General features: G+C 46.6%; 3 protein-coding genes across 3 annotated transcripts; all 3 read left to right on the top strand.

The window, feature by feature from the left end:
* Positions 1-1,132: 1,132 nt before the first annotated feature.
* slc12a10.1 (solute carrier family 12 member 10, tandem duplicate 1) lies at positions 1,133-13,987 on the top strand (the record flags this gene model as incomplete). Its single annotated transcript, XM_084487543.1, has 26 exons — positions 1,133-1,450; positions 1,939-2,058; positions 2,264-2,339; positions 2,994-3,089; positions 3,691-3,830; positions 4,392-4,502; positions 4,904-5,015; positions 5,550-5,677; positions 5,920-6,004; positions 6,119-6,291; positions 6,908-7,015; positions 7,424-7,547; positions 7,960-8,061; positions 8,847-9,002; positions 9,185-9,284; positions 9,487-9,598; positions 9,940-10,074; positions 10,636-10,742; positions 11,215-11,297; positions 11,454-11,525; positions 11,856-11,960; positions 12,348-12,459; positions 12,890-12,976; positions 13,278-13,413; positions 13,547-13,614; positions 13,849-13,987. The coding sequence occupies 26 exons, from the start codon at positions 1,133-1,135 to the stop codon at positions 13,985-13,987; spliced, it is 3,105 nt and encodes a 1,034-aa protein (XP_084343669.1).
* A 1,556-nt stretch (positions 13,988-15,543) lies between these two features.
* LOC311368762 (protein mono-ADP-ribosyltransferase PARP14-like) lies at positions 15,544-21,909 on the top strand (the record flags this gene model as incomplete). Its single annotated transcript, XM_084487542.1, has 5 exons — positions 15,544-15,794; positions 16,411-16,571; positions 19,070-21,025; positions 21,125-21,358; positions 21,643-21,909. Exons 1-5 carry the CDS (start codon positions 15,620-15,622, stop codon positions 21,907-21,909), a joined length of 2,793 nt encoding a protein of 930 aa, XP_084343668.1. The 5' UTR covers positions 15,544-15,619.
* A 291-nt stretch (positions 21,910-22,200) lies between these two features.
* LOC311368252 (protein mono-ADP-ribosyltransferase PARP14-like) lies at positions 22,201-23,187 on the top strand. The gene is made up of 4 exons (XM_084487038.1): positions 22,201-22,258; positions 22,471-22,617; positions 22,721-22,786; positions 23,075-23,187. The coding sequence occupies exons 1-4, from the start codon at positions 22,219-22,221 to the stop codon at positions 23,092-23,094; spliced, it is 273 nt and encodes a 90-aa protein (XP_084343164.1). The 5' UTR covers positions 22,201-22,218; the 3' UTR covers positions 23,095-23,187.
* Positions 23,188-23,192: the final 5 nt, after the last annotated feature.

Raw genomic sequence — 23,192 nt, 5'->3', positions numbered from 1 at the left:
GGACACACACAGGGACACACACACACACACACACACACAGGGACACACACACACACAGGGACACACACACAGGGACACACACACACACACACACACACACACACACACACACACACACACACACACACAGGGACACACACACAGGGACACACACATAGGGACACACACACAGGGACACACACAGGGACACACACACACAGGGACACACACACACAGGGACACACACAGGGATGTCTTTGCTTCACCCTGGTTTTCCCGGTAATGAACTCTTGGCTGCAGAAGGTGTGTGTCACGGGAGCCATGGCCTAATAGTCGCAGGATCTGTTGCTCAGGGTATTGCACAAAGGAGAGCAGGGGGGCGGGGAGGGACTGTCGCGTGGGCAGGGGCGACGGAAAGGAGAAGGTGTCATCCTGTAAAGGTAGGCTATAAAATTTAAGATTGGAAAACGGAGTCCATTCAGAGGTACGAACGTATTGGAAGGAGCTGTGGTTTCATTGAGCAGAGAAAGACACACTAAGGTAAGTTTAAAGGACTTATTATTATCATTATTATTATTATTATTATTATTATTAATTGTTTTCTTCCACGATGCTTGGTTAAATAGAAATATATGCGGCTTTATTCACTTTTTCTTATGATCGTCTGTGGTGACTAACGTTATTCTATAAATGCTATTCACTGACTATGGTTTTTAAATTTCCCGATGCATGAATGTGTGTTCATCAATCGCATGTTAGTGATGTGATGTAATGTGCTTATGATTTCTGTTCAAAAGGGAAGACCCATTTGATTACAAATAGATCATATTTATAGGCCTGTATGGTGTTTTGTGTGTACATATCTATCAATAGGGCTATTTATATTATCAAGTGTATCCAATTTACAAGGCCATTTCCAAAAGCTGATTATGCTTTACCATACTGCAAGTATGTAGCCCTATGAGGCCTACTTGTTTAGCAGACAGTAATCACAGGAAAGATTTTTGGTTACAAAAAGACCCAAATATTCAATTGTGTGTGAAATCAGGATGTTTATGTTTCCATAAGTCTGTCTCCTGGTGACTTATAAACAAAATGGCTTTTTTTTTTGCACACATGCAGGTACACGAGGAACGGTTTGCGCGCGGCGGCCATGGGCCAACTCACATCCAAATCCAAATCGGACGCAGTGGAACTGAACACCGTCCCCGGCATCCGCTTCACGTCTCACCGGGACACGCCCCCGCCGCACAGCTCCCCCCGGACCGACCCCGGGGGGGACAACGGGCCCAACCTTCAGGTCCCCGGCTACGGCTCCGGTGGGGACCCGGACGGCAGGCAGGAGCTGAGGAGGTCGTCCATCTACAGCACCATCGACATGGTGCCCCAGCTGGACTTCTATGCGGACTCGCTGTCGGCCGGGACCGGCAGACCCACCCTGAAGACCCTCCGCAGGCCCATGGCGTTCGACGTAAGGCTCGCACGTTTGGACAACTTGCCGTTTTTTTTCAAATCGGGCCTGTAGGGGTTGTGGCATCAGGATGCATCATGGGAGTTTTTGTTGGGGAGGATCTGACATGTGGAGAGGACTCAAGATTGATTGTAGTCATGTAAAATCCTAAATCAATCGTATGTGTTCCGTAACGTAGGCTAATAATGAAAACTGTTTTAACAAGTCTCAACGCTGTGGAAGTTTCAAACACAGCCGTGTCTCCCCGTAATCACAAATCTTTTCATGTTTATTTAAGAAACAATGACCAAAGTAACGTAACTCCAAATAACCTCCCTATGGCCCTTTACTTCAAAATGGAGGCGCACATTGAGATGTGACGTCACAACGGCCCAACTCTGTGTTTTCTTTCTTAGGATATCATTTTTATCCAAGAGTCCCTTTAGTTAGACAGTTTTTTTTGTGGAAGGGCTATAACCTAGTAAGAGCTTTCCTCTTGTGTTTCAAAGGACGGGGTGTGGGTTAATAACTCTGAGATGAGCATCCCGGACGTCCTTGAGAATGACGGGCCAGAACCGCCCGCTGCCCAAAAGGCTCCTGTGCGCTTTGGCTGGGTGGTCGGCGTGATGGTAAGAGAGTGTGGATGTGTGTTGAAGCAGCATTTCTTAGAAGCACACGCACTCACACACACACACACACACACACACACACACACACACAAACTCACGCATGCACACTACTGCCAGAGCAAACACGCCCACACAAAAGCAAAACACACACAATAACGCAAACACCCACATTTAGTTGTATTCTTTTTTCTTCTGCCATGTGTAGGTGCGTTGCATGCTGAACATTTGGGGCGTCATCCTGTTCCTGCGTCTGTCCTGGATCACATCCGAGGCGGGAATCTGTGAGTGATCCCCTCCCTGATATGTCTCATCGGTCGGATTGTTGCGTCACAACGATCCTTTTGCTCTTCTGTCTGGAAAACCACACATTCTGTTAGAGCATGACCCCGACCACGATCAATATATGATAAAATAGCCCACTCGTCCCACTCCTGGTAGACACGTTGATGTCATACAGGGGCGGGGCGGCCATCTGTAAGGGGTTGGGGAGTGACACCCAGAATGTGTGATTGATGTACCCAGGTATCCCAAAACGTACTTACCCAATACCACATCTTCATCTTACGTTTTTAAAAGTTTGTGCATTGAGTTCGAGTTTTAGTCCAGGATCAATCACGAGCACCACGTTGACACTCACTGTTTCCCCGTCCAACGTGGGCAACGTTAACGTTACGATGTGTCCTCAACGTTAACGTACGATGTGTCCTCAACGTTAACGTACGATGTGTCCTCAACGTTAATGTACGATGTGTCCCCAACGTTAACGTACGATGTGTCCTCAACGTACGATGTGTCCTCAACGTTAACGTACGATGTGTCCTCAAAGTTAACGTACGATGTGTCCTCAACGTTAACGTACGATGTGTCCTCAACGTTAACGTACGATGTGTCCTCAAAGTTAACGTACGATGTGTCCTCCTTGTCTTGGCCCGCAGTGTTGACCTGCGTCATCATCCTGCTCTCTGTGGTCATCACCTCCATCACCGCCCTCTCCGTCTCCGCCATCGCCACCAACGGAAGGGTCTACTCGGGTGAGTGGCGCCCCCTGTACGCTTGTATGCTTAGTCTAGTGTTCGCTCGGATGATTCGGCCCAGGATTTCGGTTCTCCCATCGGTCCGATTCGGGAAAACCGAATGGAGTCAGTGGATGTTGCAGACCAGGTTTGGTTCACACGTGACAAGCATGACAGCATCCCCACTGATATAGCAGCCTGGTAACACGCTGCATTTTGTGAGTTGTATAAGTGCTGACACCTGAGGGGAGGTTCAAAGTGACATATTATACCACCAGGTGTGAGTGTGATTAGCCGCTACAAGCTGTTTTTCAAAATCAGCCTCTTCTGACATCGTGGCTTCTGACAAGTGGCTGTGTCCACCTAGATGTGTGACGGATAGATGAGCGACGTTTGCTACAGTCCACCGGGTAGGCCGGTGGACTGATCTATCCAGCACACGTCTAGGTGGACGCCCACTCGTGATGTCAGAAGAGGCCGTTTTTCAAAACGGCTTGTAGAGGCTACTCACACTCACACCTGGTGGTGTAATATGTCAACCTTTAAGGTGAATTTGGCTCCGATGGTTCAGCGGTACACCGTAGGCCTATGGGTTGACGCGGCGGCGTCTCTCTCTTAGGTGGAGCGTACTTCATGATCTCGCGGACGCTGGGGCCGGAGATGGGCGGGCCGATCGGCGTGGTGTTCTCGTTCGCCAATGCCCTGGCCTGTGCACTCAACACCGTGGGCTTTGCCGAGGTCATCCGCGAACTGCTTCAGGTATCTCAGCCCTTCTAGAAATAAGCGTTGCCCTCCAGATTTTTTCTCCAGATTACGAAAAGCAGTGGTTAAATCAATAATAAGGAATTGTTTGCATATGCCTAACAACATTTAAATAGGATGACAAAATTAAAAAGAAGAAGAAGTAGAAGAAGAAAAATAACCAATACTCGCATTTTGGCATGCGCATCAAATCTTTTGTATTTTTCTGAACATTCATGTAGTCCATCTCAAAGTATTCCCCTTCATGTCCACAGTAGATTACAACAGTTGGGAATGCAGAGGTCAAATATTGACAGAAAAGGAACTCAAGACATGCACACACACACACACACACACACACACACACGCACACACGCGCACACACACACACACACACACACACACACACACGCACGCACGCACGCACGCACGCATGCACACACACACACATGCACACACCCACACACACACACACGTAAACAAACCGAATGGATCCTGGGTTTTCTGAAACCCTCCTTCTTGTTAATGCTGAGGTTTGCCAATGCTAATGTATTAATGGCGGTCTACTTGTGTTCATAGGAGTTTGGCCTCAGCATGGTGGATCCCATCAATGATCAGCGGATCATTGGGGTCATCACAGTGTCGGTCCTCCTCCTCATCTCGCTGGCCGGGATGGAATGGGAGGCCAAGGCAAGCATGGAGAACGGGTGTTGGTGTTTTGAGGGACTGATGTTGAGGAAATTGTGATTTACCTGTGATTATTGATATTATCGGAAGACACACATGAATTGTATATTATTGCGCAATAAACACGAAGAGGGGCAATTTATTCAGTGGGAACTCTTTAAAGAGCTAAGTGTCTATCAAACACATTCGAAACAATTCGGTGATACAATGGAGACATAGATTTTGTACCAGAAAAACATTTATATTTTCTGTCTGATCTTCCACGCATTTAGTGGTAATTCGATTCAGTCTATGTGTTTAATGTGTCTTTAAATAGGTGAACCCCTGACCTAACCTAAACATTCCCTTTCTCTTGTTCTCTTGTACTCATTTGCCCCCCCGTCACTTCTTAATTCTGTGCTCAGGCCCAGATCCTCTTCTTCGGCATCCTCCTCATCTCCTTCGCAAACTACTTTGTTGGCTCCCTGATCCCCCCTGATGAAGACAAACAGTCCAAAGGCATCTTTGGCTACAGAAGTGAGTTTATAACCGTTTTGAGAGATGACACGAGCTGGAAAATATTCGATCCTTGTCTTTAATTAGATCGACACTTATCTCATCATAGCATTTGTGTTTTTCCAATTAATCTTTTGTAATTGCGTCACCAAATCTGAGGCGGGCAGTACATTCCTACTACTAGTAATGTTGAAGTCACCATAAAAAACACCTGCTGTAGTCATTTACACATTTCTGCAACCCCCCCCCCCCCCCACACACACACACACACACACACACACACACACACACACAGACGCAGCCACACACACACATCAGCATCATGAGAATGTTTTTCATGTCGGCCATGTTGGCTCTGAGTGATACTGAGGACCACATACAAGTTTGTCCAACAACACAACTGATGGACAAATGACACGACTGATGGACCAACGGCAACAATTTCCCCATAAAACCTCACGCCCTTAAATGTCTTTGTGAACGACTCGTACGACAGTCACAACATTTTTTATTTAGTTTGGTCCTTTTTGGGAAACTAATGACACTGTTTCCCAGGTGAGATCTTCAGTGAAAACTTGATGCCGAAATTCACCAACGGCAATAACTTCGCCAAGGTGTTTGCCATCTTCTTCCCCTCGGCCATCGGCATTCTGTCAGGCGTCAACATATCTGGAGACCTCAAGGTACCGGCCGGGGTTCGACATCGCAGAAACACCGCCAACAATACGCCCTCCTCGTCAATAAACCTCCCACCATGTGTCAGAGATCTGAGAAATTAGCCAATAGCGCCTCAACCACAAAGGCACATTAACAAACCAGTGATTCACTGTTAATTAATGCTTTGAACAAATTCCAAATAACAGTGGATGAATGGACCCTCCATTGTAAAGTGTCATCCGTGACCCTCTGTTTTCAAATGAACCAGGATCCAGCGACGGCCATCCCTAAAGGCACCCTGGGGGCCATCTTCCTCACCACGCTCTCGTACCTGGGAATCTGCATCACCATCGGTGGGTCTCGCACATGTTTCAGGAAAAAAAAAAACACTGTTACTGTTTGAGACTCGGTGAAGGACTTTGTGTTTCTTCGCCCCCCCCGTTTGACCTCTGTGCTCTCCCCTTAAGGCTCTGTGGTCATCCGTCACGCGTCGGGGAACCTGACCGACGCCCTGCTGGGAAACTCCACAGACGGCTGCGACGGCCTCGCCTGCCAACTGGGCTGGAACTTCACCGACTGCATGCAGGCAGTCGCGGAGGAAGGGCCGGGCTGTCTGTTTGGCCTGGCCAACAGTTCAAAGGTACCACCCCAATGGTTCTTAATTGAATTCATACTATTTCTTTTTCAAGCACAGAAAATACATGAGTATGTCGCGCAAACATTTCACTGCGCATCCTGTATGAGTATGTGACAAAATAAAAACTTTCGGCTCTTTGAATCAATGGTTCTCCCTCCGTTCAGCTCTGTCACCCAGATAGTGTTTGAGCCAAGATGGCCGGCCACTTGAATAAGGGGGGGGGGGGGGGGGGGGTCGTTGAGTAAACCAAACCGAGCGACACGCAATATACATATATACGTAGGAAATGTTATTCCAGAAGTTACTGTCAAAAATGTACCACTTCAGGGGTGCCCCGGTGGCTCACCGGGAAGACCGCGTACCATTTAGGCTACAGTCCTGATCGCAGCGACCCGGGTTTGATTCCTGCCCGTGGTCCTTTGCTGCATCGTCGTCCGCTCCGTCTCCCATACCTTCCAAACTATTTCACTCTACAATAAACCATAAAAGTGCAAAAATGTATCGTAAATACCACTTTAGAATTGAATGCAAGTGTTCAGGAAGGGAAGGTGAGGGTCACGTCGAAAGCTGGTGCGCTCGCTGACACCACCCCCTCACACCACCTCCTCACACCTCCCAGGTTCTGGGCCAGGTGTCCGGGTACTACTATCTCATCACGGCGGGCGTCTTCGCGGCCAGCCTGTCCTCTGCCCTCGGCTTCCTCGTGTCGGCCCCCAAGGTCTTTCAGGTGAATATGCACATGGGCCGTGTTATTTATCATGCCAGAAATATCGGCCATTTTATTTATTTAGGGATGGTGTGATTCTGTTGTAGGATGTTTGGGTTTTATTTTCTTGAATTTATATAACCTTGTGGGTAATACCTAACAATAATAGTGCGTTCATTAACCATGAAAACATTAATTAATGTAGCAATAAGCATTAATTAACATAATTTACTTATGGTGTTCATATTAACAATGGTAATAGTCTTCACGTTAACTCTTCACTAACCAAATTCATACATCATAACCATAACCCCATCCCCAAAGACGCCTATGCTAATGCTATATAATAATCCTAATTTCTTATCACTTGCATTAATAAATGGTTAGTGAATGTACTCTAATTCTGAAGCGTTTCCCGTGGTCCGTCAGTGTTTGTGCAGAGACAACATCTACCCATACATCGGGTTCTTTGCGAAGGGTTACGGGAAGAACGACGAGCCGCTGCGAGCCTACCTGCTCTGCTACTTCATCGCCGTCGCCTTCATCCTGATTGGTCAGTAACGTCCAATCAGGACATGATCTGAGTTCCAGAACGGGACCGGTGTGAATGGACCGATTTACCAACTGATCAACAGCCTTTTGATTGTTTAAAGCATGGAAAGTCCGTTTTGTTGTCGGATGTTTATGTGTATTCTGATATGTGGGGGTGAAGATCATGTTTTTCGGGGCGCTGTATTGTTACGCTGTGCTTAGAGTTGGACGTGTTTCGGAAGTGAAAGGTCGGAAGATATTCCCGACGATCACAGTTCCATATTGAATTCCTTGTAATCTCGCGTTGAAAAATATCCGCAAACGGAGGTGTCGGAGGTATTGCGGACACGGGATCCTATACTGCGTATGTACTGTGTGTGTATGTGTATAGGATGTCTGGGACTGATGTGTGTCTTTTGGTGTCGCCCAAACAGCGGACCTGAACAACATCGCGCCTCTGATCTCCAACTTCTTCCTCTGCTCCTACGCCCTCATCAACTTCAGCTGCTTCCACGCCTCCATCACCAACTCGCCCGGTGAGGGGCTCTGACAGGCTGCTCGTTTCGCCTGTGTGTGTGTCTCTGTCTGTCTGTCTGTCTGTCTGTGTGTCTGTGTGTGTGTGTGTGTGTGTGTTAGCGAGATACCTGCCATGACTAAGGGTTCTTGTGACTGCATCTGTTTCTCAACATGATTCTCTCACACGTTTTATCACACAAATTGCAAGGACATTGACTAAACACTGAAGACAAATAATTCCCTAAGCCTTCTGTCATTTTGATGATGTATTTATCCATATGTTTATAATAACAATCGGATAGGGCACACTAAAATGGTCGAAGGCATTACATTTTTTACATTTGAACCAGGGCTCAAAGGCCGTTTCTCAATTCGCGTTCTCCTGTGTTCTCGTGTACTTGCGTTCTCGATAAACGTCATCAGTGGTAGCCCAAGCACTGTTCCAATTCCAAGTACGCGAGAACGCGAGTACTGTCGTAAAACCCGGAAGTGTTCTCGATGCGTTCTCGATGAGGCCGTTCTACCGAGGATGCATCGGAGGTGACTCGTGTGGACTTGGGACCGTTAAATATCCCAGAATGCATCATCGAGTCCGCTGCTGTTCCAATTGCAGGTGCGTACTCGCGTTCTCGGAAGTCTGTACTTGAAAGTCCGGACTTGCCAAGTATGTACTTCCAAGTCCGTACTTCCAAGAACGTAGTCCGCGTACTTGGTATTGAGAAACGGCCAAAGTTTCTCCACCACGTTCTTCTCATTTTGAAGTTGTTCATTTCTAACGGCTGCTGCTCCTTACTGCCCCCTGCAGGCTGGAGGCCGTCGTTCCACTACTACAGCAAATGGACGGCGTTGTTCGGGGCCATGATCTCTGTTGTGCTGATGTTTGCCTTCACCTGGTGTGCCGCGCTGGTGACCTTCTGCATCATCTTCTTCCTGTTTGGCTACGTGGCCTACAACAAGCCTCGTGAGGAGCCTCAAACACACACACTGTCACACACACTTTTATGTTCAGTTGACGTTGTGGGGACTTACCCTCAATGACTTGAACTTCATGTTAAAAATGTATCTGATGTAGTGTTTGTTAAGAGTGTGTGTGTGTGTGTGTGTGTGTGTGTGTGTGTGTGTGTGTGTGTGTGTGATCTGCAGAGGTGAACTGGGGCACATCGTTGCAGGCTGGCCGATACAACATCGCACTGTCCTATTCCGTGGCTCTGTCCCGCGTGGAAGACCACGTCAAAAACTTCAGGTAAAAATGCGTGATACGTTTTTTGTGTTGCTGGTATGAATTGTGTTTTGGTGGAATATTTATTTGTTTGTGTGTGTGTGTGTGTGTGTGTGTGTGTGTGTGCGTGCGTGGGTGTGCATGTGCGTGTGCGTGTGTGTGTGTGTGTGTGTGTGTGTGTGTGTGTGTGTGTGTGTGTGTGTGTGTGCGTCCACCCACCACACAGACCCCAGTGTCTGGTCCTGACGGGTCCCCCCAACCAGAGGCCGGCCCTGGTGGACTTTGTGGGCTCCTTCACCAAACACATCAGCCTCATGATCTGTGGGGACATCCTCATGGTGGGTCGGCCGCCACCGCCATTTTGGATCCACCTCACTTCCTACTGACTCACAAATGTTAAAGAGCATAAAGAGCATAAATCAGAGGGAAATTAAATGAATAATTGCATCATTCCAGCATGAGCATTATGAAAATGATCGTACATTCTATGACTGTATTAGTAAATAATTCATGTATAATTTGTTAAATTGTCATAATCCACAAATATGTAACCAACATGACACATTCTGATCCATATACTTAACTTCACGGGGCAGAAATTCATCAATATATATACGAAAACAGATCTTTCCATACATTTATACTTCCTTTAATTTCTGTACCGGCTTTCCCTCTCAAGGCCCCGGAGGGACAGTCTCGGGTCGCCACGGAAACCGACAGTATGGTCAAGTGGCTGAACAAGAGGAAGGTGCGTTCATTTTACACGCCCTTCGCCAGCGACAGCCTCCGAGGCGGGACCCGACAGCTCATGCAGGTAACAACAAACCACAGCGTCGTGTACACACCGTTCCTTCCTGTCGTGTGACCGAGTGTGACTTCAAACACTGAGCGGACGGCACAGAACTTCTCTGACCATAAACAGGATGGTAAAACATCAACAGTGATCATGTAAATGTATTTTTAGCAACAACAAGAAAAAGACGGTTTCTTAAACATAACGGTTACTGCTCTTGGTTTTCCTGGTATTGGTGATATATTTCATCATTAAAGACGGGGATATATTTTTTTTTACTACACCCACCCACTGTGGCTTGTAGCCCAGAATAGTAACAACGTAACCATAACCCACACCGCAAACTGTACCTTAACAGACCTTTGAGAAAGTATAAAGAACTAAATGGGCTATTATTCATGCTACAGTACAGTAGTCTCACGCCTATGTTTTGACTGGAGTTCCGAACATTGTATGGCTAATCTCAACATTGACATTGAGATTAGCCATCCTATGGGGGTTCATGTGCCACCCCCTGGGACCCACCACTGTGCACCCAGTAACAACCAGTGCTCTGACCGAATGCTGTTTCTCTCCATGAAGGCGGCTGGGCTGGGCAAGCTGAAACCCAACACTCTGGTCTTGGGGTTCAAGACCAGCTGGAGAGAGGGGTCTGCAGAGAGCCTTGTGGATTATGTCAACACCATCTAGTGAGTCCTCGTTCGGTTCCTTATTGCCTGTCCGACAAGAGAATAAAGTAGGAATTTATTGTCCCCCGCCGGGCCGGAAATGTGCTTTTGGCAGAGTGCGCAAAGTACATATAAACAGAGTACACTGCATGCATTGCAGACGAATATCACCTCGCTTTATGTGTGAGGCAACCAGATCCCTCGTGGTGGAAGGATGACATGCAGGTCTTGCTGGACTTGTTTGGGGGAGAACTGGAAACTAGTTCCTCCCATGTCTTTGGCTTCACCTGTGAAACCAAATTGATTATTCATTTGCGATATGGTCGGTTAGTTCAGAATGTGATGGACTTTACGGACCTCTGATACACACACACACACACACACACACACACACACACACACACACACACACACACACACACACACACACACACACACACACACACATGTTTGCTCTGCTGTCCATCGATTCTTTGTGGCTTCTGTTCGTCAGTGATACGTTTGACTCCAACTACTGCGTGATACTCCTGAGGATGATGGACGGACTGGATGTGTCCGACCATTTCGGTTATGAAGGTGAGAAGCTCTTTAGAAGAGTCACTGAAATTGTTCTTAATAAACCACATCGGTCACAAACTGCTGGAGGAATAGGTCCCATTGGGCTGTTATCATGTGTCATGTGCAGACTTTCATCATGACCTTATGGTTGATAGAGTGACTCTGTCTCACCAGTGAACCAGTGCTTCGTACCAGATACCCCTGACCAACAAGATCAGTCCATCACCACAACCCAGGAGGCCACAGGTAAATAGTCACACACACACACACACACACACATGCCCACATATGCACACACACACACACACACACACACACACATACCCACATACACACACACATACACACACACATACTCGCGTACATACACACACGTACACACACACACACACACACACACACACACACATACAAACACACACAGGTACAAACGCAAACACACACGTAGACACCCCCCCCCCTCCCCACCACACACACACACACACAGGTACACACACACACACACATACACACAAAAACACACACACACACACCGCCAGCTCACCGCTCACCTCTTTCGTGGCCGCCTGTGCCCAGGTGATGTCACGGCCGAGAAAATGTCCAGTCAGCAGGTGAGGACGGTGTTCCAGAACGACCAGGGCAGGAAGACCATCGACGTGTACTGGATCTCCGACGACGGAGGTGAGCCTCACGCCCACTCCCCCCACCCCTCCCCCCCCCCCCGACCGCCCCTAACCCCACCCCACCCCACACTGGTCCAGATTGCTAGCTCAGATCGCTTATGTTATGTATGCATTGGATAAGTGCATGTTCTAGGCAGCGCTCTCCCCCAAAGAGGCGTCCACGTCAGCACGACGGTCAGGGGGGGGGGGGGGGGGTTCCAGGGTGGGCTGAGGGGCGGAGCTTGGGGGGTCCAACGCCCGGGCCGCAGGGCCGGAGCTTGGGGGGTCCAACGCCCGGGCCACAGGGGCTCACCGGCGGCCCCCTCTCACGACATCACCCTGGGTGAGCTCTTCTCCATCTGTGACAACACCATGTACGACATCCCCCCCCCCCCCCCCCCCTTAGGTCTGACGCTGCTGGTGCCCTACCTCCTCACCCGGAGGAAGACGTGGGGCCAGAGCCAGGTCAGAGTCTTCATCATCGGGGACGAGCAGAACAGGGAGGAGGGCCGCGAGGAGTAGGTCACCCCTTGATGCTTTCCTTCCTTACCCCTCTCTCTCCTCCCTCCCTCCTCCCTCCAACCTCTCTCCCTCCTCCCTCCCTCCCTCCTCCCTCCCTCCCTTCCTTTCTTCCCTCCTCCCTCCCTCCCTCCCTCCTACCTCTCTCCCACCCTCCCTCTCTCCCTACCTTGCAAAATTCCCTCCTATGGGTTTGAAATAATGTCGATGTTTAGATGCACAGAGGTCAAATACACGACACAAAATGATCACTATACTGTCCATGGGCTCTGTGAGTGAGTTTTGATTCAGTTAAATTAACAACAATACTGATTCCCATCTCCATGGAGACCCCGCGGCGATCCGTGATAAGATCCCGACCGCGTCGAGCGTTGGGCCGGTTGGAAGCAGGCTGCCTGTTTTAAAGGGACATTGACGGTTTGATTTCAGAATGATCTCTCTGCTGAAGAGGTTCCGTCTGGACTTCCACGACGTCATCGTGATGACGGACAGCGAGAGGACGCCACAGCCCAAAAAGTAGGTCCCGCCCAGCCTGGTGATGTGTGTTCGGATGGTTAAAAAGTGGAGGTGGAAATTTTTGGAAATAATGTGATTAATGTTTGGGATAATTTTGTGAATCGAATTGAAGTTCAAACATGTGAATGTAATTTTGTGCTTCAATGAATATGTCATATGATCATGGAAATAAGCAAGCACGTTTGAAAGCTCGATTTAAAAACAACAACAACAATGATTTCTGATTTCAAACATTGAGAAGCAGAAGTTTTGTGGATGATGAGGTCACGGATCTGCTTTTTCTCTCTCTCTCTCTTCACAGCCTGAAGAGGTTTGAGGACATTGTCGCCCCCTATAGGCTAAATGAGGAACAGCAGGACGGCGCCTCGGAAAGCGAACTGAAGACCCTCTGTCCGTGGAAGATATCTGACAAGGAGATGGAAGCCCTCCGAACCAAGGTGTGTGTATTGTAAAGTGTGTGTGTGTATGTGTGTGTATGTGTGTGTGTGTGTGTGTGTGTGTGTTTGCATTTGAGTGTCATTAATTTACGGTCCCTATTATATATTTATTGACCTACATTTCCTTTTTCAGTCCAACACAAAAGTGAGATTGAACGAAATTATCCGGAGAAATTCTGAACACGCCGCCCTGGTCTTAGTGTGAGTATTAAAAAGTGTGTGTGTGTGTGTGTGTGTGTGTGTGTGTGTGTGTGTGTGTGTGTGTGTGTGCGTTGTGCGTGCGTGCGTGCGTGCATGCGTGCGTGCGTGCGTGCGTGCGTGTTTCGTTTAGTGTGTACATTAAAAAAGGTCTTCATTAAATTAAAACAGAAAGTCTGTGACTCTCACTAAGCCCCAAGCGTTTCCTCACTGTGTCGGTGGTGTGACCCTCTCCAGGAGCCTGCCCGTGCCCCAGACCGACTGCCCCATGTCGCTCTACATGGCCTGGCTGGAAGCCTTGACGTCCGGCCTCCACTGTCCTGTTGTCCTGATACGAGGAAACCAGCAAAACGTGCTCACCTTCTACTGCCAGTGAATTAAACTGCTAACCAATTCACACGCTCGAAGATACCAAAAGCCAAATATGAATAACACATTTTTAGAAATGTTTTAGAAATGTAATATAACATATAGGACGTATAAAGTTGTGCTATGTAACCTATTTAATTATGGTATGAGCTGGAACAGCGAGGTGATGGCGGTTTTTCACATTGAAAAGTAATGATTGTAAAGATCATTGATTACTGAAACTTGATTACTTAGGTGTTATATGTTGGCCTACCATGTTTGCTCATTCTTCTCTGTACAACGGATGCTTTCTCTATTAAATTTAATTGTTTCTCACTGTAAAGTTCCCCTCTTCCTTTTTAATGTAAAACGTTATAAACTGGTTGCATCCATTCAGATTTTGCCACTTTTCCACGACAGTACCAGCTCGACTTGACTCGACTCGCCTCGACTAGGCCCGCCTTTTTTTGCGTTTCCATTGGCAAAAAAAGTACCTGGTACCTAGTACCGGGTAGGCCTACTTTTTTTTAGTGCTACCTCCGTCGAGGTTCCAAGCGAGCGGAGTAGTTTTGTGTGACGTAAACAGGCTGCTGGCATCTGACAAAACCAATTATTAAGACAAACCCCCACCCACACACCCATACACACACACAGTAGAGCCCAAATAGACCATGAACAGTAAATGGAATATCCCATTCATCAAAACTCCCTTCATTGTGACAAGCCTGAATCGGTGCAAACAACTGGCTTACTCAAGACCATACTACAGCAGCGAAGGCCTCAAGGTCAACGATAGGTCAACGCACAAGGCAACATCAGAGGACACAACGCCAACAGGACATCAACAGTGCTGAGATCAGAGAAGCAGGAAGCACACGTAAAATAATAAACAGGCATTTAGAAAGGAAATAAAACACAGTTCAACCCAGGTCAGCCCCGTCAATAAAGACATGTTTACTCAGAGGGAGGAATGAAGAAGGTTGTTGTGAAAGTAGTGTATTGTGGGGTACACTACTGGGGTATGAGGGATAGGAGGGGGCGTGGCTCTGTCTAGTGGAGGGATAGGAGGGGGCGTGGCTATCACTGTAGGTGAGGGATAAGAGGGGGCGTGGCTCTGTCTGTAGGGGAGGGATAGGGGGGGCGTGGCTCTGTCTGTAGGGGAGGGATAGGGGGAGGCATGCGTAGCACCATGACACCAGCTGAGTTAGAGGCAGGTGTTGTCAATGACAATCAGAGAGAGAGATATTCTTTGGTAAATTACAGTTGACAGTGAATATGACTGAATAACGCCAGTAACGTTAAATTAAACAACACACACACAAACGATTTCATCATTTGTTCTTCAACATATTTTCTTATTTAGCTTTGATATCATAAATTTAATTTTCGGATGTCCGTACAATTAAAAATAGCAGTGCTTTGAACCAAAGTAAAATGTACATGTAATGCAAACTTGTCCAATAGAAGCGACTTTTGAAGACGTATCACCATCGTGTGGCGAAGGTAAATCATTACAACGTTTTGGAGAAACGTATGATGCATGTGTGGGGAGTGGTCAGGTGTCAGTGTGTCAGAGCGCAGGATCATCGCCTGCAAGTCCACAAAGTCCAGGTCCAAGAACCAATAGATTTGATCATCGTGGTTCAACTTTGACGGCGCTATGGAGGCCTCGTTCAAATACGAGGTTTACTTTGAGTATCCAGACATGGAGGACGAATGGAAAAAGAGAATCAAAAAGTACTTCGAGGTAAAACGTAAATCAGGCGGTGGGGAATGCGGACCGCTGGAAGTTTTCAAAGGAAATGTTTATAGAATTGCATTCGAAGATCAAGAAGGTGAGACACAACAAAGACACTATAATATACCTTATTAGGTATTGTAATAATAACTTGGGTCTTATTATATTCGTTATATTACGTTCTAGGCGTTTACTCTAAAAGCGAAAGTGAAACCATTGTGGTTTATTTTCAGTAACTATGGCTTCAGTTCACTTGGCTTTCTTCAGTTTTCCGCGGCGTCGCATAGTAATTTTGTTATAGTTCGATTTGTGTTCTTTTTAATTTTTGGTTTCAGGTTACGTGCATAGGCCATTACTTTTGTTTTGGTTCAAATTAAGTGTGGATCTGACTGCGTCAGAGCCGTGCCAGACTCCTTTAGTGGGCGTGGCCTAGGAGGGGCCAGAAAATAAAAGGGCCTGACTGCCAACAATACAAAGTTAACCTCACAATACTAAACATCATATCTGATAACCTGTCCATTAACTAGGAGAGTACAAATGGGTAAGCCTGCTGTAGGCTGCCTCCAATAATATAAACATTGGGTTACAATGTGGTTAAGACTTTCTTTGAGATTTAAATGGTTATTTTCCTCTTTAACAAATTATTTTATAATTTAGTAAGGTGTCAACATTCATAATTTTTATCAAACCTCTATCTTCATATGTTGTTTCAGATCAGCAACGAGTGCTGGCGAAACGTGATCACTCGCTGAACAATTTTCCCAGTTTTATCGTCCATGAAACCCCACAGTCTCTCCTTCCTGACCTGTCTACCGTCACAACTGCTCCCCCCGAAGCTGATAACTCAAACGTGGGGTTGTCATCTCCACCTGAGGTGAGCTATTATTATGGGCTGTTTTGATCAAAAATCAATATCCGACCAGTTAGTACTACCAGTGGTGTCAGTTTGTTTTTAGAAGTGCTGGGGACAACAACCATAAGCTTGAGTGTGGTTTGAAAAGTGCTGGGTACCCTTATGTAAGCTATTCATCCATTCAACGCTGCATTGGGGGGGGGGGGGGGGGGGGGGGGGGGGGTTCTATTATCGATAATAGAAAATGTGCAGATCTTTTTTTTTGTGTGCTCGTGCTGCCCCCCCTGTAATGCCGCCCAGAGGATAATTGCATCTGTCAAATCCTCACCACCAGTAAAGTAGTAAACACTCGCAAAGGACCAAGGTAGACTTCACTCGTTACAACGTCATATAAGCAAACTGCCCGCAAATAAAATCCCCTACAGTTTAGGATAATCACACAGGTTATGCAAGACTCAGAACATATTTATGTTAGGATACCAGGCTCCAAGTCTAACGTCACATATCTCAACCAGACAAAACAACTATAACCACATTGGCATAGCAATCGCACCGTGTGTAGCTGCAATCTGTATCTACAATGCATAGGCCTACTAGCTGCAGCACCAACCAGAATCACAACCAGATCACAATCGTAGACTGTGGGTAACCTTTGACCAGGTCATCACAAGCAAACAAAACCAGCAGCAAAGTTTAAGTAGGCCTAAACCAATTTCTTACCTTATGTGGCCCTCCACATGCAGGCTAGATGATGTATATATCCATATCCATTTAGTTATCCAGTGTCACAAACATGCTTTTTACAGGAAGCAAAAGGACCGGCTATTTTCTGAATAAATATGTCAATTTTGGCTGTCTGTCTTGAAAATGAATTAAGCCACTTCTCCATTATAATGCTATGTACAGACAGCACAAGTTTACCCTCCCCCCTCCCCCTTGCGATGACATTAAATATAATTTAATAACAAACAAAAAAGTCGCAAGGCAATTTGACTGGATTCATCCTGCATCATGTCTAAGAGAAAAGCTGGAACCGATATCAGATCATTTTTCAGCAATCAAAAATGCGCTGTAAGTGCAATCCTGCATTAGAAACCTACAAATCACCTTGTTTTACGATGTTTGATATTGTGGCGACCGTGGGCGTGGTCGCCGTGTTCCAGGTGCCGCAAAGGATACTGGGACTTTGTTTTAGGACACTTTAGTTTTTTAGTCCGACACCATGAGTGAGAGTGCTGTTCGTGTTGAGCAGGTGTGCCGTGTTTTCTGTTCTATTGGGTGTGTAAATAAAGACAACTCCCGTAGCTGAGCGGGAGTTGATTTGATTGCTTAACCTGGGCTCCCGTTCTCGTCCTTCCCGTGCAGCTCGCCACAATATTAACTCAGAGTTAACTGCAAGCTGCTAGTTATCCAATAACATCCTCCTCTTTCATCTATTGAGGATGTCATCGTGCGTGCGCGCCTATCACATCGCAATTGACCGTTCCCAAGCCCCGACCCCTTATCAGTTTTTTTAAGATTTCCTCTCCTCTGATTTCCTCTCGAGCCGTCGCCATAGCGAAATGCAAGCTTGACGGACCTTACCACTCTTGTGATTGGACAGCGTGAACGGTCAATTGGTTTGCACATTTTTAAAAGTGGTGGGGACAAAATCAAAATTATAAATAGTGATGGGGACATGTCCCCGGCGTCCCCGGTGGAAATGACGCACCTGAGTACTACGGTAGACTGGGCATAATGAATCTTGTGGATTATGGCTTATATAACTGATACTAATCATTTTCCAATTAAAAGCCAAGTATATAGGCCTACATATTAATTATTTAGATCAGTACATAGTTGTATTGATATACATAATTGTATAATTGTATCAGGTGGATGTATGTAATTATTTGATCAATTACATTTGATAAATTAAAAAAAGGAGGTAAGATTTAACAGCTATTTTTTGAGTGTACATTTTTAGAAATAGCCGAGTTGTCAATCAGCTATTAAAGAGAGAAATGCTCTGTGAGAATATCTCTTTCGAGTTGGCTGCGACTCTGTTGCATCTCTTCCCTGATTGGTTCAGTGAATCCCTCTCTCCTGTCAATCACAGGTGTGTGAAATGCAACACTGCTGCTGTAGAGCCCCCTCTCTCTGTCCCTCTATTCCTATGTTTCTCCACCATTAACAGACAGACATGCAAATGGCCCTGGCGTAGCTATGCTAGCACTGTGTGTGCACATGTGATTGACAGGCAAGATGGATCCCTCCTGATTGGTCAGAAAAGAGCCCTGAGTCTCATACAGCCATAGCTATCTGACGGATGGCTATGGCATTTATAATAGATCACTTTCAATTTCAATTAGAGCTATTGAATATTACCTCCAGTCCCTTTAATATATTTGAACTGATATGAAAGTGTTGGAGTTAAAATGAGCAACTTGGAAAGGTTAATGATATTGAGTCTCAGAATCATCTTAGAACCGAATTTCAAGAATGCAATTGAATAATATCAGTTTTTTCTACTTATCCAGACTGAATTTCCGGTTGCCGCCTCACCATCGCCACCCGATGTTCTAAATCATGAAGTACACTTGGAAAGTTCCCCTCTCCAAAATCCTCGGAAAGAATCTTCAGTGGCAGGGCAGCAGCTGAACGATGAGCTCCTTTCCTCTGGCGGTCATGCTCAGTTGCATCTAGACAAGGACATGCTTATAGATAGCGGTACAGGGCAGATCCAACCTGATGGGGATGGTTTCAAGAACTGGAAGGGTAGGGAGGAGCAAGGGGTTGACAAAGTCAAAGAAACGTTCAGGCCTAGTCAGGCTGACGAGGTAGAGATTGTTGACCGCATGCAAGGAAAACCTGCAGAAACAGAATTCCACAGTATCACAGTGCAGCCTCATCAATCAGGATCCCACAAGGCAAGTTCTCTCAGGAATGAAGAAACACAAGTTTATGAACAGCCTGGCCCAAGAGACTACATGGGGCCTGCTGTTAGAGAAGTCCAAGGAGGAAAGGGGAGTCAATGTTATGTCCTTCACAGGGAAGTAAGCGTGCTTGTGTGCCGTGGTGACATCACCAAGGAAGATGCAGATGCATTGGTGAATGCTGCCAATGGATACCTGGATCATGGTGGTGGCGTTGCCGCTGCCCTGAGCCGCGCAGGAGGGCCTGAAGTGCAGCGAGAAAGCGACGCTTTAGTAAGACAACATGGGAAATATGCAACAGGGGAAGCAGTAATGACTACGGGAGGGCGTATGCAATGCAAGAAGCTGATTCACATCGTTGGGCCTGTACAGGGAGAGGCATATGGCCGTGAGCGGCCATTACTAACACGCTCGGTAGGGTCAGTGCTGAAACTGGCGGATGATAACCAGTTCCGGTCCATAGCGATTCCCTGTATAAGCTCAGGAATTTTCAAAGTTCCCATCAGTGTGTGTGCAGAAGCAATTGTCACAGCTGTGTTAGAATTTGGGAGCCAAAGTCAGTACCTGAAGAAAATTACCCTGATTGACACCAGAGAGGAGGTAGTGGAGGCCTTAAAAGCGGCCTGCGACAGGATCTTTTCCTCGGCCGATGCAGAACTAAAAACAGCCGGGGATCGCCACTTCCATGAGAGCACTGGAGCCTTTGGTTCGGGCTCCAATTCTGGCACCAATCCAGTAAACCATGGCGAGGAAGGAAGAAATATGAATGATGACCGTTTTCATAAGCCTCTGAAACAGCATGTGCATCAAGAAGAAGTGGGGCCTGCTGCAAGACAAGTCCAAGAAGGAAAGGGGAGTCATTCTTATGTCTTTCACAGGGGAGTAAACGTGCTGGTGTGTCATGGTGACATCACCAAGGAACATGCAGATGCACTGGTGAATGCCGCCAATAGAAACCTGAAGCATGACGGAGGCGTTGCGGCTGCCCTGAGCCATGCAGGAGGTCCTGAAGTACAGCGAGAAAGTACAGCTCAAGTAGATGAACATGGGCAATATGCTGCAGGGGACAAAGTAATGACTACGGGAGGGCGTCTACAATGCAAGAAGCTGATTCACATCGTCAGGCCTGTACAGGGAGAGGAGAATGGCAGTGAAGAGTCATTCCTGAATACATCGGTTTTGTCAGTGCTGCAGCTGGCAGATGAAAACGAGTTTGAGTCCATAGCTATGCCCTGTATAAGCTCAGGTATTTCCAAAGTTTCCATCAGTGAGTGTGCAGAAGCAATTGTCAAAGCTGTGTTTGACTTTGGGAAACAAAGCCAGCACCTGAAGAGAATTACCTTGATTGACACCAGAGAGGAGGTAGTGGAGGCCTTAAAAGTGGCCTGCGACAGGATGTTTTCCTTGATGATTGCAGAACCAAAAGCATCCGGGAATCTCCAGGAGAGCACTGGAGCCTCGAGTCGATGGTCCAATTCTAGCGCTGATCCAGTAAACACTGGGACAGATTTCAGTGGCATCAAGTTGGAGAATGCAGTGGGGCTCATCGAGGCACAGCAAGTAGGAATTAAGTGATTGTGCTGTAATGTGCACCCCATTTTATTTTGTAAAGTGTTGCAGGATTGACAACCCCCCCCCCCCCATGGTGTCTCTTGCCAGGTGGATGTCATAGTCTCCCCTATGAAAGACCATGACCCTCGCTCTACCAGTTTGGGGAAAATGTTGTCTGAGATAATTGGACGCAAGTTGATGGAGACTGCGTTTCCGAAGTGGAAAAAGGATTGGCAGCCTGTTGAAGTCGACGTGGATGCTCTTGAGAAGCTTCACTGTCGCAAGGTCTTCTTCATTAATCTTCTGCCCTGGGATCAGCAACAACATGGAGCATCTGTAAAGGTACTATGCGTTTTAGAACACATTTGCATTTCCTCACTTTTGACTACCTCTGCTTTTAGTGATGATACTTGGTATCGGCATTAGTCTTATCAGTATTATTTGTTGTTATATTCATTAGGAGGTAGAAGCTTTTCAGAATTCAGAAAAAAACTAAAATTAACCAATGGTCCACAAACATTTCTGGACATACAAATGGAATTGAAAGCTGGGTTATAGAATAGGAAGTGTGAGTTGTCGTTGCATTACCCTCAAACATTATCTTCCTCCCCTTCATACCTGCCCAGGCTCTGAAACAGGGACTTCAAAACGTTTTGACTTCCTGTCAACACCAAGGATTTCGCTCCGTTGCTTTCCCCATGCTTGGTACCGGGGAAGTATTGCAATTTCCCCAGGATTTGGCACAATTAGTCCTGCTGGAGGAGATCGGAACCCCCAGGATGAACAGTCACAGAAGCAGGCCATTGGTGGTCCGCATTGTCGTGCACACCAATGACCACCAAACACACAAGGCAAAAACTGCATATTATTATTTTAGTTTAATTCTGGTTTAATGCTTACATCATTTGGGTCTCAAAAGATATGTTTTTTTTCTTTGGTGATATTGCTCATTAAATGGCTGCTAGCTGGGCATTCTGTAACTGAGTGAGGTAAAATGATAACCCATGAGTCACTTCCACTTCCAATAATTGTCTCAACATGGGCTTAAAGCAACCTCAGGCTAACTCTAGGCTAATTATTTTAAAGGACAAAGAAAAAATGAGGAATCGATTCTTTCCTAACAATCATTCCGTGCATCACCGTATAAAATGTTCTGGTATTAACAGCCAGCATGCGTTCTCTTCCCCCTTTGTGTACAGGCCATGCCGCCACAACAGACCCATAGCAACGCTGCCCCCAGAGGTAGGTGGAGATACTGCAGTGGGACACCTCATCAGAGGACCCCTATTTTACCACTAGGTGTGACATTGATGTCCATGAAAGTGACGCCAGACCTGGGCGTGTACACCCAGCTGATAGGACAGATGGATGAATGAATCAGCCTACCTATGGAGGACTGGACCAACTGATAGGGGTTCCTTTTTTAAGTGTAATTATTGTTGTCTCCTCTTAAGTTTCCTTCTCCAGATATGGCTCGATGCACTCTGACATGGTCACAGCCATGGTGGGCGGAGTCAAGCTTGAGCTGGTTTGCAGTAACATCGTTGATGAGAAAACGGATGTCATTGTAAACACAATAACTGGATCTGCCAACCAATCAGGTACTCATAGGAGAAAAATTGTTTGGTTGTGGTGTCTTTTTACCACTTTTGCCTGTTCTGACAATAGAGAACAGCATTCGACTAAATTGATTAACCTCCACAGGTGTTTCCAAGGTCATACTCGAGGCAGCGGGAACCAATGTAAGAGACGAGTTTGGTGTAAAGCTAGGTGGGTCTCAAATGTACTCCAAACCTCTGACTAGTTACTGTCAAAGGAGTAAATCATTCAAGATCCGAATGCTTTGTACTGGTTTGAAGCAAATGAAGAGAAAGAAGTGTGATTTGTTAGAAATGCCACAGGCATCCAGTGTGTTAAATTCTCTGTGAGAATGGTTGGTTGTCGTTGATTGGCGCCTGCCTCTGTAGAAGACAATTTCGACAATTTCAAATTTTAGCCCTCCTCAACTTCGTCTCCCACTCTTTTAATTTTGTAATCTTAGGTGCCCTTGCTTCGCAGAGGGATTGGTTTTCCACTAGACCTGGAATGCTGAGATGCAAGGAGATCCTTCATGCCTCCTTTTACAGAGATGAAAAGACAATACGTGAGACCTGTGAAACCATCTTAAAGAGTTTTG

This window comes from Micromesistius poutassou (genome assembly GCF_964030765.1).
Source record: "Micromesistius poutassou genome assembly, chromosome: 23".
Lineage (NCBI taxonomy): Eukaryota > Metazoa > Chordata > Actinopteri > Gadiformes > Gadidae > Micromesistius > Micromesistius poutassou.
The sequence above is the reverse complement of the archived record's forward strand: the minus strand, read 5'-3'. Positions and strand labels throughout refer to the sequence as shown.

Excerpts from the sequence above, each read along its gene's own strand:
- LOC311368252 (XM_084487038.1), top strand. The coding sequence starts at position 22,219 with ATGCCGCCACAACAGACCCATAGCAACGCTGCCCCCAGAG. Across the intron at positions 22,618-22,720 it reads TGGATCTGCCAACCAATCAG|GTGTTTCCAAGGTCATACTC; the intron begins GTACTCATAGGA and ends TAACCTCCACAG. Across the intron at positions 22,787-23,074 it reads CGAGTTTGGTGTAAAGCTAG|AGGGATTGGTTTTCCACTAG; the intron begins GTGGGTCTCAAA and ends CTTGCTTCGCAG.